Source organism: Rhipicephalus sanguineus, chromosome 5 (genome assembly GCF_013339695.2).
Source record: "Rhipicephalus sanguineus isolate Rsan-2018 chromosome 5, BIME_Rsan_1.4, whole genome shotgun sequence".
Lineage (NCBI taxonomy): Eukaryota > Metazoa > Arthropoda > Arachnida > Ixodida > Ixodidae > Rhipicephalus > Rhipicephalus sanguineus.
Window position 1 is genome coordinate 154,779,974 of NC_051180.1, and position 15,435 is coordinate 154,795,408.

At 43.9% G+C, this 15,435-nt stretch overlaps 1 protein-coding gene across 1 annotated transcript in view; it reads right to left on the reverse strand.

Moving 5' to 3' along the window:
- Positions 1–2,264, reverse strand: part of LOC119394366 (dTDP-glucose 4,6-dehydratase) — a gene marked incomplete in the record, with an annotated part of 46,587 nt that extends 44,323 nt beyond the window's left edge. The window contains 3 exon segments of the mRNA XM_037661666.2: positions 154–210; positions 1,164–1,225; positions 2,064–2,264. Coding sequence (XP_037517594.1) covers positions 154–210; positions 1,164–1,225; positions 2,064–2,100 — 156 coding nt within the window.
- Positions 2,265–15,435: the final 13,171 nt, after the last annotated feature.

A 15,435-nucleotide genomic window follows, 5' to 3' on the forward strand; every position in this document is an offset into this window, starting at 1 on the left:
ATATCTCAACAAAAGACTTGGGCTATCTGCTTTATTTACTTGTAGTAGCTTTCATAAATTACACTGCAAGCACGAAATCAGATAGTCCTTCTTGGTGAAGATGTAAAGAATGTGTTTCAATAAGGTAAGAACAAACTAAAAAATCAGGCTTACCTTATGGGCACTGTTCAGCCATGCCATTTGTGGAGGAACCTTGTCCACAACTCTGATCTGAGAGAATTTTATGCAAAAGCGAGAAAAAAGGACAGTTCAATTGATTGGCTGAACCAAACCAATCCCAAAGCAATGCACAAACTGCAGAGTAACTTTGGCAACATCAAGTTCATTTTCAGCAAACATCAAAAGCACAGTACACAAATGTTCTTGCATTTCAAAGAAGATGGATGCAAAATCTCAGAACAGATCCCGCAGCCTCAGTTTTATCACTGGGACACTATAGACTCATTGAACTGCCTAGAATGTTGCCACAGTTGCTGCAGACATACGAGAATTTCTTCCCTAGTGTTACACGAGAGTACTTAATTTACTGCAAGAAGTACAAAAGACTATACTTTGCGCATTTTGTCATGAATTTGAATGTGCATTTCTAGTGCCTATGATGCAACCTAACTTTGTTGCAAGACGCTTTTCGTGCAGGGTGCAAGAATGGCCACAGCTTCCTTTCAAGGCATGCCCTCAAAACACAGTAAACCAATGTCTCTGCACTCCATATCTTTCAGAATGCAGCCAGGAACCAAACCTCCCACCTTGAGCCCCGCATGTGTACTGCCCTGCTACATGTTTTTACGCAAGGCATTGAAATGTGTACTTAAACAAACCAGCACTTTTTACCACGTATTTTCACATTCTGTTTTTTAATGACAGCGAACAATTGCGTGAGCAGTTGTAGTTGTCTTTTAAGTGCATCTACCTTCTTGTACAAGGTGGCATTGATAACTAAACAGTTAGCCAAATGACTCCACAATGGTATGTAATAACAATTGCTCACACTATCATGATGGCACTTCAATTATTCAACAATGTAATGATCAACTGCCACTTCATATGCGTTGACAGTGTTGTTTCAGTGATATAACACTTGAGTTACTCGTAAATTACAACACACAATGCACAGCAGCAATGCACTGTACTTCAGTATGTGGCATTTAAATGCATTTACATACCTTTGAGGCAACATCGCTCTTGAGCAAATGGTCAACTAGGTGTCGTCCTACAAATCCAGTCCCTGCACAGGAAGGACACAGGCAGCACGTGTGTAGTCATTTTATTGATAGCCATTGCGTGGTTATTTTACTTCTCACAATATTCAAACAAATAGCTATGGTCCAGTGCTGAAAAGCACTGGCAAAAAATTACGGTACGAGATTTACGCTAAATTACAACCAATCCATCCTCTATAATTCCCCAATCTACCCTAAAAGCCTCGCTATAAAATGAAATACAAGATAAGAACTGAGCTGCTTGCCAAGACTTTAACCTCGCTGAGAAAAGAATGGGGATTAAAAAAAAACAAAACAAAAAAAAAACGAGGAGAGTGCTGTGAAAGGCGACCTTCAAAGCTGCTTCTGGGGACTTCAACGCTGCTTTTGACACGGCAACCACGTCCTTTACGAAACGCTGTAAAATGTCGCAATGCCGCTGCATGGATTCATATATGTGGAATAGTTGCTCAGGTAGGAGTAATAGCTCATGATTATGGCAGCTCCTGCTTTCTTTTTTTTCTTCTTTTTTTTTTGATATGCACTGTCTTCGCACAACTAAACAGCCCAGAATCGACGGTGACGGTGCGCTTCCGTTCCCGTAAACAAGGAAAACTCTCGTGAATAAAAGTTTTTCTCGCTCGAAATAACTGGTGAAGTGCTCAGATATTCAGGCTGGGCGTTGGCGGTTTTGGTAAGCGGGAAGACAAGCGTGCACCATGGGAGACGTGCCCCAAGGAGCTGTCACCGGTGTTCCATCGTTTGACAGCGGAAATGACACACCGCTCAAAGAACGCGCTCTTTGAAGGTGAACGAACAATCAGAAGGGGCGTTCGTGGTCAAGCGCAGCTGCATAGTACCCACCTCCGAGGATGAGGAATCGGTGCTTTTGGTCGCCCATGTTTCGTGGCCTTGACGACACCGGCAAGAGTTGATACCAATCGGCGTTCTCTACGCGCAGCTTCCGATGCCGTGATGCAGCACCGCAGCAAGGACCGGGAAACCGGGAACACGTGGGTGGCGACCGGAAAACAGGAGGCGGCGAGGACGACTTCGCGAATGTAGCGGCGAGGCCGCAAAAATAGCTGGATGAATCAGCGCCAGATGACGCTAGCTTCATTAAAAATTCACTATCATCAACGCCAGTCGAGCTATTCTATTTCAAGTCGGGTTAAAGTGTTCAGATAAGCACTATACGCGGATGATACAATAAGTTGTTTTTATTTTTGTTGGTGCATTGTTTGGTTGATTGAAGAAGTTGCTTAATTAAGTGGATGTGATTGATTTTTGCTAGCGCCACTAGTAACGCTTCAAACGAGAGCGTTCAGCGCGCGAAACTTGAAAGCTTTCGCGCTGCGCTGTCTTGTGTTGTCAAGCAGCGAGCAGATCTCTTGCGCTGTTACTTGCCACGGCCAGGGCTCTACCAAGTAAATTAATACGCTTAATTAATTGTGATCGCACGTGCTTGCCAGTCAGTTTCAGATAAGAAACCTCAAACAACCATACATGTGGTTACACCTCTATTGTTTTGTTTTAGTAGTTATTTAGCACTAGAAGTGCCTAGTAGCACGTGCCTTTGTTTAGAAGTGCGTAGCAGCGACTCGGTCTAAAATTCAGGCAATAATCATCGCATAAGTGTGCACAAATTGTGGCGGGTACATTAGGAAGCCGTAGGAAACAGTTTTGTACACGAAGTAAGCCAGTGGTTCTCAAGTGGGGGTCCGCGGACCCCAGGGTGTCCGTGAAACCCATGCTCGGGGGGAAAAAAGGTGTTCTTCTGGAGCCACACTATGCCGATTTTTGATATGCTTCACTGCATAATACCTTTGCATTGCGGCGGAGCTGACTTATGTTTCCCCTTCGTCATGAGATGGCTCTAAAGCTTTTGTTGCAGTTTTCTACGACATATGCGTAGCATACTTTTTCCAGGCTTGCTTGAAAAGCAAACACAGCTAAACACAGGTTGAATGTGGCTGCAGACCGTATAACTAATCGGCAAGGTGTTGAGATCGAAGTGGCGTGGTACTTTAGTTTGACCGTTCTTTGAAGGCGATGACGTCACTGCTGAGGTTTTTAAGAGAGACGAACTTGGACAAGCGGCTGGGACAGAAATGTCGCGTACCACGCAACAGTGGCGGACTGTGACTGACTGCGTGTGTGCTGTGTTATGTACTGTCTTTCTATATCTCTTTCCTCTCTATCTCACGAGCTGGTTGCAGCACTGTGGAAGCTACGGGGCTGTTCAGCCAATGGGAAGAGCGAGCACACCTCACGATGTATTCATCCGCGCCGCGTCGTCTGCTCGGCGTCCCCGTAGCCGGAACGCGTTAAACGGCAGCGCCGAAAAAAAAAAATCACAGCATATCCACAGGGTGAATGATGATGAGTGGGGCGAAGCTACGGAGGGAATCATCTGTAAACCGTGAAACTCTTCCGTGAAATGCGCCCAGTACATAATATAAAGAATGTGAAACATCGTGTATATATTAAACATCAAACTTTTATTGTACTGTTGGTTTACGTGGTCCCTTCATTATCACTTGTGATCGGTGAAATGCAAGGAAGAAGTCCGCTCCCGAGCGAAAGAGCGCCAAGAGCGACCGCATTCCCCGCTCGCCCTGTGCGAATTAAAGGCAAGGCTAGAGGGAAGACAGGACGCGCGTTCCACAACGCGAGGTCGGTAGCATGCCCAACGAAAGCCAACGGAACGCGATCGTGCAAGTGCTCCGGCTTCGCATCGCCTCATGGTTCCATTTAGCGTCCCAAAACCAAATATATTGCTCAAGGTGTGCCTTGCGTTTTTCGTAGAAATAATTTCTTTATCATGTACATTAAGACGAAAAGTTGAAAGCTCACTAGAGTGTATCGCCCGCAAAGTATGTCTTTTAGTGTGATTTAACTCTCGTACGGCAGGGTCCTCGCGCCGTTGCCGGTCCACCTCGCCCGTTGACGATCGGGCGAGGTGGCTACATACAACTACTACTACTACACTTTAAGAAAAACATCTGGCGTTCTTTCGTTCTGCTTTTACAAAACATCTGGCGTCTTTCGTTGGTTTATTTCATCAATCAACGGCGTTTTGAACGAAATTTTTATTGTTTAATCACGCACAGGAGAAATCTCACCAGGCACTACCTTGGAGGTAAACAATGGCTGCTAATGGGAATGAGAGACAGAAGAAGTCGGCTTTTAGCTAACACTTACACTTCTACTTCTACTAACGTTTCCTACTGGAACATGCCAATGGCTGCTAATGGGGAATGAGAGACAGAAGAATTCGGCTTTTAGTTAACGCGCACGCTGCGAATTTTTTATTGTTCAACAACGCACAGGAGAAATCTCCCACCGGCACCACCTTGGAGGTCAAAGCGTAAGACTTGTTACGGACTACTACGATGACGACGACTACGAGGGACGAACGGGTGCCGCCTTAAGGAGCTTCGCCCCTAAAAAAGGCATGCGTTGGGAGGCGCTGCGTTGGGCGAGTAAAACGAACAAGTGGTAGCAACTAACGCTGTTGGCGTTGGGCAGCAGCGGTAGCGCCGAAAATAAAAAAAAGAATAACATGGCAGCACACGTCGACGCTGGTCCTTTGCGCCTCGAAATTAAGTCGCCGTCGAGAGCTGTGTGGCCCGTAAGTTCTAAACCGACGCTTGTGTTTGCGTCATATTTGCGTCCCGGTGCTTCGACAGCAATGTATTCGTGTCTATTTTGCACTGTTTTAAGATTCATTTTCAAATTCTCGGCGACAAGACTTAGCAGGCATAACTGAACAAACAGCTAATATCAATAATAAGGACAAAACGTGCCTGATACTTTGTCCTCAGCGTGAGATGGCACAAAGCGATAGCAGATTCCACCGTTTATTTATTTTAGAATAACACAGAGCTGAGCTAGTTGGTAAGTATTCATTCTAAAAAGACAGGGCGTGCAAACACGGACACAAGAAAGAAGTCAGGACACCACAAACGCCGACTAACAACTGAAGAGACGCACAACGGCTGAAAAGAAAGAAGGCACGAAAACTTATCTGCGCATGCCCATGCAACAGGCGAACCTATCAATCCGGCACGCGTGGCGGTCTACGTGGAAGATAACTGTTAAGGCATTTGATTTCATCTTTATGCAAGTTAATCGACGGTTGGCTCACGCATGCGCTACCACTATTCCCGATATGCCATGCTTCAATCATCAGGCGCGTTTCTTCATTTCTATGACGGTACAACACTGCGCATTCATCGAATTTTGGCGTGCACTTACAATCTCGACAATGCAAAGATAGATTAGAAGGTGAGCCTCCTGTTAGCGATCTCTTATGTTCCAACAATATCTGGTTAATGCATCGGCCCGTTTGTCCTACGTAGAAGCGGCCGCAGCTGAAAGGGACCTTACACACCACACTCGTACGGCAATCAGTGAATTTGTTGGTGTGTTTTACGAAACAAATATCGGTCCGCTTCTTCCACGCGTGCCGGATTGATAGGTTCGCCTGTTGCATGGGCATGCGCAGATAAGTTTTCGTGCCTTCTTTCTTTTCAGCCGTTGTGCGTCTCTTCAGTTGTTAGTCGGCGTTTGTAGTGTCCTGACTTCTTTCTTGTGTCCGTGTTTGCACGCCCTGTCTTTTTAGAATGAATACTTACCAACTAGCTCAGCTCTCTGTTATTCTAAGCTTCATTTCTAGTATTCTGAGCCATTCTGCGTGTTCTCCTACTTATCTGAACAATCCTGCCTCTTTGGCTTCTTTAATTGCTATTTGCTTGGTCCGTGCTAGAACTTTTTCATGGTTTTCTAAGAATAGAGTTTGTCCCGTTGAAGTTCAACTTTTGTGCGGCTTTCTGCAACCATCTACCGGTCATGCCAGGAGGATATATGCCATATTGACTGCGGAATCATGGCGTCAAGTGAGCTTTTACCAGGAATGCCTCAAGGTCCGTTGCTCGACTTCGCGTGACGATCGCCGCCAGAAGCAGATGTACGCCGACTGGATGAGGGTAGCTAACCAGCATGCGGAATTCATATGGAGGGTAAAACTTCGAGAAATTCAACCATGTAAGAGGAAGGCTATTTCTACTGTTTCACCGCAAAATAACTTGCTAGTCCTTGGAGGAGCTGCCTTAGATGATAGTCACTGCAAAACCCTAGCCTTAGGTCCTAAATACTGTTTTAAGCCGAACCTGAAACCAATAGACGTTTTAAGTTTGCCGCGTACAATCACTAGACTTGTTCCTGAAGAAGAGCGTTCCCACTGCATTTCAGACTGCGTTGCTAGCATCAAGGGTTCTAATATGCATCTCAACTGTTCTGATCCTATCCGGCCTTTGGTTAATTACTGTGTCGAGAAGAAACTCAGGCCGGTAATTTCAGATAAGGAAGGGTATTTTGTAATTATGCCGGACAGTTTATTCTCAGAAAAAGCATTAACAGCCACAGAAAAGAATTTTAGGACGGTAAAACTTAAGCCATAGGTAGTTAGGCAACGGGCTGTCGACCTTTTGTTAAGACATAATCTTGAGAGAATAGCTTGTAATGTCAAGAAGGCTAAATCACTTACTTTAGAATTGTTTTTTTTTTTCAGCCAGAACACATAAGAACGAGATCCCGTTTCGAGCAATTCTCAGGCGCTAGTTCAGTTCCTCTCAGAGGAGAACCCCGGCTGTTGTAAAGCTTTTAGTATGGATATTGAAGACCTGTATTATTCTTTGCCGCATGAGGACTTGTTAAATTGTGTTAATGAATGTATTAACGAACAAGCGCACCAGACGGTTTTCACCGATAAATGTGGTGTTTCTACCGGGCATTTCTAGAAATCCTTTCCATGTATTTAAAGTCGACGCTTGTAGGTTGGAAGGAAGGCGTTTATGTGCAGAAATCAGGGATATGTATTGGTTCTAAGGTTGCTCCGGTTCTTAGTGATTTATACCTAAGCAAGATTGACAATCTTTTGGAAGGCGCCTTAGGTAATTCGGTTATTAAGGTTTTTCGTTATGCGGACGATTACTTGATCTTTTGTAGTGGTGAGGACTTTGAAAAGGTGGTAACTTCCGTGAGCGAAAAATTTGAATTAAATGGAGGTGGGCTGAGCTTTACTAAAGAGGTGCCTCAGAATAATGGAATACAATTTCTAGACATTTCCAGAACCACGTGAGCTGGCAGTATTCTAGATCTTCGAAACCGCTGTTAAATTTTTCGTCGAAGCACTCGAAGGTTGTAAAAAACGGCATCGCCATGTCTTACCTTAAATCAGCCCTCACCAAGTTGTGTGAGCACAAAATGAGTGATAGCTTTAACGCACAGGTTACGCGTCTTTTAGATGTAGGGTATCCTCGTGATGCAGTGGCCACGGTCGCTGAACGTTTAAAGAAGTCTATTGTGTTAAGTCCGAGCATGGTTGCAGAAAGCGATAGGAAGAAACGTGTCGTAGGTATACCGTACATTCATTGCGTATCTCACAGGCTAAAGAAAGCAGGAAGTAGATACGGCGTTAATGTTGTTTCCACGGCTGCCAATAAGCTAGGAAAGATTTGTGCCGCTGTGCAGAGGAAGAATGAGCGAGTAAAAGACAAGAAGCGGACCGATATTTGTTTCGTAAAACAGACCAACAAATTCACTGATTGCCGTACGAGTGTGGTGTATAAGGTCCCTTTCAGCTGCGGCCGCTTCTACGTAGGACAAACGGGCCGATGCATTAACCAGATATTGTTGGAACATAAGAGATCGCTAACAGGAGGCTCACCTTCTAATCTATCTTTGCATTGTCGAGATTGTAAGTGCACGCCAAAATTCGATGAATGCGCAGTGTTGTACCGTCATAGAAATGAAGAAACGCGCCTGATGATTGAAGCATGGCATATCGAGAATAGTGGTAGCGCATGCGTGAGCCAACCGTCGATTAACTTGCATAAAGATGAAATCAAATGCCTAAACAGTTATCTTCCACGTAGACCGCCACGCGTGCCGGATTGATAGATTCGCCTGTTGCATGGGCATGCGCAGATAAGTTTTCGCGCCTTCTTTCTTTTCAGCCGTTGTGCGTCTCTTCAGTTGTCAGTCGGCGTTTGTGGTGTCCTGACTTCCATATTGTGTCCGTGTTTGCACGCCCTGTCTTTTTAGAATGTTTATTTATTGCTGTCAGGGCCGTGGGAAAGTAGCAGGCGCGAGTTCGGATCGAAGCGGGCGATCGCGTCTGCATGGGCGCTGCCATGTTGGTTCGTCATCACAATTATCGGAAGTTAGTGATGCAATGATTAAATGCTCATGACGTACATGCGAATCCTGCTTAGCGCATCACGTATTGCTGTGACGTGCGTAGCACCTTCTCCAATTATAATGCAATTACAAACAGGACTATGTTTTGCTGCGCAAGCATCTGGTTTGTTTACACCTCGTAGCTTCCACCCTGCTGCAACCAGCTTGTGAGATTGAGCATATGTTTATTTGCCGTTGCAGGGCCATTTTAAGGAGATATAAAGAAAAAAGAAACTACAGATATCACTCTTCTCGTGATGGACGGCTTCCATAAGTCAGAAAAGATGCAATGTTGAAAGGCGGGTACTGACGCCGCCAAGATCGTGCACAATCAAGTGGCGGCATGTAAAGAAAAAATAGCGTAAGTTCATTCTTAATTTTTTTCTCTCAGTAAATAAGCCTTTTACCTCTGAAGCGTTAACGGTAGCATTGTTTCGAAAGAATAGCTTAAGGCGATGCTACTATTAGCCCATGACTATGATAGATGGCCATTCTAATCAGGGTGTCGGAACGAAATGTCTTTCGTTTCGGTTTTAGTTTCGTTCCACCGGAAAAAGTTCCGTTCCGTTTCTGTTCCGGACCGAAAAAAAAAAAAAAAACGTTCCGTAACGGTTCGTAACGGTTTCTTTTGTATGAAAAATTTCCAAGTAAAGGTAATCATAAAAAACATTGGATTTGTGATGTAGATGTAGTTACTTGCCCTCCTCTTAAGAAAGGGGGACAAGGGTAAAACACGTTCTTCAGAGGAGTGGAAGTAACTGTACCACGAATTCATACAAACTAGCACAAACCAGTTCTAATGTCAAAGTCAAAGTATTTATTTTCTCAAAAGACAAACACGAATTTTTTTAGTGGGTTCAACGCTTTGTGTCAAGGGAGTGAGCACGATCTCAGAAGCAGCACGTCATTGAGTGTACTCTCTGATGTGCGAGACCGCTGTTCTGATAGAAAGATAGCCAGGCCTGTGCGGAATACGCAGCACAGTCAGCGAAAGCTGGAAGAGCGGGCTTGTAGAGCCCATTGTAGAGTCTCTTGGGGCAACTAATACAAGTACACATGTAAGGTACCCTCTACGCCGTAAATCATCATAATTTTTCTGAAGTAGCGGAGTTTCCACTATGCCATTTTTCGTCATTCTTCGGAGAATCGTGGTACCCGCTACACATCTGGAAGGCATTATGTGCACTTTGTGCTGTGGCTGAACATGATGAAGTATTATGGCTGGGCACTTTGCAGTGGGTGGGAAGCAGTGTTGCGGAATGGGCGCCTCCCTTCCACTCCAATTCCATTCCGGGGAATCAGAACTTGCCGCAATTCCATTCCTTTCAATTCCTCGGAATGAAAAAAACTTAGCCCATTCGGACACTGGGGATGGCCGGGCAGCTCAATTCCATTCCTGCAATTCTTCAACGTAGGAAAGGCATCTTGATAGTTTTATCGAGTTAAGAATGAACGCCCCATAAAGCTGATGTCATCAGATGCATTAAGAACTGCAAAACACGTTTACCAAGGTCGAGGGATAGTAGCTTGGTGAGCTATCTCGTGCAGTACAACTACCCTACTAATTCCCATAGGGGCATTTCTCGCTCTACCTATAGTATTTGGATGGTTAGCGTGTTTGAACGAATGGTAGTGTTTTAATATTGTTTAAGCTTAAATGTGCTCATGCTAAAATGATGACATAGCGTATTTTTCTACTGACAAAAGTAGTATTCAAGAAGGCTAAGCAGTTTTTGCCACGCGTCTGGAGCGATCGGGTATATGGAGAAAACTAAGATTTGGTTAATGGGGAAGAAAACCCTCTAGATCTGCTGGTATTAATTGGAACAGTGCACCACTCTGGCATCTTGTGCTTTTGCATCGAATACAGAACGCTGGGCCGCACTGCTCGTCAGCACTCTTGTCGAGCGTGCCTCGCAAGCATAGATTGGGTGAGGAGAGCTTTCTGTGTTCGCCTGTGCGCAGGTATGCAATGTCTTTCTTGTCGCAAAGGGTATTTACGTGTGCCAGGTACTAAACTGCTCGTGAGATAAAGATTAGGCTGTGAATAGAGTATACGCCACTTTCGTGTGGGGGTATCATTGGGAACCAACGAACAGAAATAATTTTTCTCCCTTCTGTATCTGCTGGGATAGTGCATTTGTTTGTACACTAACTTATGCCTCGGTTTATAGCTGGCGCGTTGCTTAAAAATGTGCCGTGCTTGTATTTAGCCAAGCCCTTTTAAAAATACTGCTTTATTGTTAATTTCGAGGCTCTGACTTACTAATGTTTGAAGTTTGAAAAACAGGACGTAGACGAAAACGTGCTCTATTTTCGGAAAAAGACGTAATTCTATCCCTATTCCATTCCGTGCAAAAGGCGCTTAATTCCATTCTTATTCCATTCCTCCAAGCGTTGTCCCCATTCCATTCCGGGCTCGGGAAAATGTGGAATGATTCCGCAGTCATTGCAATTCTGGTGGGGCAACTCCGCAACACTTGTGGGAAGCATTACAGCAGGGCTTAAAGTCTCCCTTCATTGGAGGGGCGGGGGGGGGCGCTTAGAGGGCGGCGACCTATATATATGCATACACACATACATACAGCCCCTCCTTAAGAAATGGAAGCCCCCCCCCCCTACTTTAAGCCCTGCATTAAATCACACACTATTTGCGCTATTAGCATTGTCTGATGAGTGGATGTTATTTTCCTCTTCTGCCACACTATATTATTTATTTATTTATTTATTTATTTATTTATTTATTTATTTATTTATTTATTTATTTATTTATTTATTTATCAAATACCCACAGCGCCTTCATAGGCATTACAGTGGGGGGGGGGGGGGGGATACATAAAGTACATAATACAAAAATACAGGTTACATGCGTAGATAGAGAAACATGATCATAACTATACTAAGTACATCACAACATGGTTATGCCTATACAATAACATCATGGAGCGCCTGGACAAACGCCGCATTTGAACTTATCCGCGCAATGTGTGATGGTAGCCGATTCCAGGCTGTAAATGAACAGAAAATTTCCTTTATTTTCAAATCATGGTCCACTCTCGTAGACACATAATCAGGGTCATGGAAATATTTCGCGCGGTCGATTCCAGTACGTGAATGGTAGATGGCATGGAAAAGTTTCAGTTTATGAATACAGCGTCGTTTTTGAAGACTGTCCCATTCAATTAACTTTGTTGCCTCGGATACACTGAATTGCCTTGAATAATTTCGAAAAACAAACCGCACTGCTTTACTCTGTATTCGTTCAAACTTGTCTATGTTCTTTTGTGTCCAGGGATCCCAAACCGTACTGGCGTACTCAAGCACTGATCGTACGCTGGAAAGATATAGCAGAGCCCTTGCATTGACTGGAAATAGTTTGGCATTCCTTTTGAGATACCCGAGCACACGAGATGCTTTGGCAGTAACGTAGTCAATATGTCGTGTCCATGATAAATCGGTCGTAAAGAACACTCCCAAATACTTAATTCGCGTACGGACAATACCTGTGTTCCATTAATGTTGTAAAAAGTGTGAAATTGTTGAGTTCTTTTTTTAGAAAAACACATGTGTACTGTTTTTTTAACGTTCAGTTTCATATGCCAATCTGCGCACCACTGTGTAATCCTATCTATATCACCTTGCAGAATTGCACAATCACTTTTGTCATGAATTACTCTATACAGCACACAGTCATCTGCAAACATGCGTACAGAAGAAACAATATTATCACTGATGTCGTTCACATAAATCAAGAAGAGCAAGGGGCCAAGCACCGACCCTTGCGGCACTCCTGAGGTAACGTCAGCCTCGCCCGATTTTTCACCATTAATTATATCTCTTAAGCGCCTAAACTGCAAATAATTTTTAATACATGAAATCACAGAACTGTCAATACAATACCACGACAGCCTTTCTATTAACGCATCATGGTGTACAACATCGAAGGCCTTCTGGAAATCGAGAAATATGCAATCAATGGTGTCACCTCTGTCCAGTGCACTTGATAGGTCATGAGTCAACTCTGTTAGTTGTGTGACACAGGAAAGTCCAGAGCGGAAACCATGCTGGCAGTTGTTTAATAAAGAGTTCTCATTTAAATGTTTCATTATGTTTGAGAAGAGTACATGTTCCATCACCTTACATACCGTACTGATTAACGAGGGCGGTAGTTCGAAACCAAGTTACGCGGTCCAGATTTGTGAATGGGCACAATATGTGCCTTTTTCCAATCAGAAGGTAAGCAACCTTCCTCTATGGATTTATTGAAAAGTAGACATAAATATCTAGATAATGAGTGCGCACCTAATTTCAATAAAGCATTCGGTATGTCGTCTGGACCGCTAGCTTTTGTGGGATCTAATTTTTTTAAGAAGGCTTCGATTCCGTGCAAACTAAATTCAACCTTGCTCATAGAAACGCCACAAACTTTTCTAGTAACCTTACCGAGTGTATGCGCATGCCTGGAGAAGACCGAACTAAAAAAATAAATAAAGCATTCAGCTTTCTCTCGATTATTATACACAAACGTGTCGTTGTCATCAATAGTCGGTATGGTTAGATCGTCTTTTCCATTTTTTTTTGAAAACTTGCCACAACTCTTTTGGGTGATTTTTTATCCTCAATTCTATAGTTTCAAAGTAATTGGCCTTTGCCTTTTTTATGGCGTCATTCATTTTTGCCGTGATAATTAGTAATTTTTCTTTTGCCTCTTCGTTCGGTTTCTTTTTAAATTTATTGTACGCATGCTGCCGCTTTTGAGTTAATCTTTGTATATCTCTTGTAAACCAGGGTTTACTTTTGCTGCGTCGCGTTGACATCAACCATAAAGGTACATACTGGTGACGTAACTCAAACAGTTTACATTTAAATTGCTCCCACAGATCATCTACATCAGATGTATCTGACGATGTCTCAAAAATGTCGTAGTATCGATCAAGTGCCTCTGTTAACTTTTCAGTGTCCGCCTTCTTATAGCTGTATATTCGTCTTGCTCCAGAATCCGTAACCTTTACATGACGCAAGCTCAATTCGCAAAGCACAGCACTATGGTCACTAATACCGGGTAACACTATCGTTTGCTGGTCCTGATCAGGTAAGTCAGTAAGCAATAAATCAAGCACATTATTTCCTCTTGTAGGCTGCCGTACAAGTTGGGTAAGCGAGTAGCTGTTACACATCTTTAATAATTCTTTACATGAGCCACTAATAATGCGAGAATCATTACTTGGTTCATGTCAGCCAATTTCAGGCAAGTTAAAATCACCTCCCAGTATTACGTGATCACCGTTAACTACCTCCGTTAACATATGTTAACGCGATTCCTTGCCCGACATGACGCCTGTAAAGAGTGTTTTTGTGAAGGAGTTACAAGCACCAGCGTGGCACTCTGGTGGAAGACCCGACTGCCACACAGAGGGCGCGGGTTAAAGTCCCATCCGATCCTAGAAATTTGTTTCTCATTTATTTTTTCTTATATCCCGTGATAGCGGTCACGGACACCGGCGGCGGCGGACAACTATGGTGCCAAAGTTGCTGTTGTGATCTCATAACAGCTTTCGCTGTAACAAACTTCAGCGCCGACAATGCCCTCTCCACTATGGCCTGCGTGACAGGCGCGCGAAAGTCAACTTGCGTTAATATAAACATGTCTGGTTGCCACTGTTTTCGTTTTTCGCACAATTTCAACATATCTTTGCTTTGGAATTCCTGCCTGAGGTACGCGCTAATACTGTAGCCTGAGATATGTATGACTGCTCACGTTGCATGAGCTGAGTTATTCCGGATTGCAAAGTTTTCTCGTGAACCGAAAAACGATTGAAAAAATTTCGGTTTCACTCCGGAACGAAATAATAGATAAAGTTTCGGTTACGTTTTCGTTCCGGCCAAAAATATCGTTTTTTTCGTTTTTCGTTTTCGGTTTTCGTACCGTTCCGACATCCTGATTCTAATTCCTTCGAATTCCAGTATCGTGGTGAAGCTCGTCCATTCTGTGGGGTTATAAATGTTCAAGCAATAATTATTCAAAGAATAAGAAAAGAAAATGCATCTTCGTTTATTCTCACGAGCCCAGAATAGCCCACCTATGTAGCAAAACAATGATTAATCTTGCTATGACATTGTACAGAGATATCAGAGCAGTTTGGCTTATAACAAGTGTAATAAGTGCCACGATAATATATTCATTTCGTCAAACACAGGCAAACTAAAATTAGAATTGCGCTGTCACCTAGCTACTACTTCCCATATCTGAAAGACGGTGAGCCAAATAACTCTTAAAAGCAACTCCACGAATACGGGTTCAATATGATGGCGCTGGCGCAATCGGTGACCGCATAAAAGTTTTATCACACGTCGGGGGACCCTCAGCTGTGATGTTCACATTTCATTTATGTGATTTTAATGAACACTAGCAGAATTAACACGATTAAAAACTTGGAGGACACTTGAGCTTCGCCTTCAAGAGTATAGAACGCGATTGCGTAGTCGGGCCCCGTGCGCATCGCCTTCTGAATCGCTAGCCTGGCTTCGCTTTTCGGTGGACGCCTCAACAGTGCCGCAAGGAGACAAACGTCTGTGCGCGTAACATTGGCCGTTTCAAGCTATCATAGAATGCTTACTACAAGTACAGTTGCGAAGTGCCCACTGCGCCATAATTCTTCCTTTTGCGAATCGGCGAAGTACCCAGTACGCGTCCGTGAGGGGCCACGCGCACCTGTGCAGCTGCACACCTTGTTGGTGTTGTTGATTGATGATGATGAATGATGATTAACGCCTGAGCGCTTTGTACTGCGCGCATATAAAGCATCCCCTCTTCACGCAATTTACATCTTTTGGCACCTGACGCGATTCTACGCTTCTGCCACGCAATATTACACGCGTTAAGGAGGCTCCTCCTGCTACATGGCATTCATATAGTGTTTTTTTTTTAAGCAGTTTCAAGCAACGGCTTGGCTCTATCCCGCAGAGCCACGCTGTTGCTTGGATCTGCTTC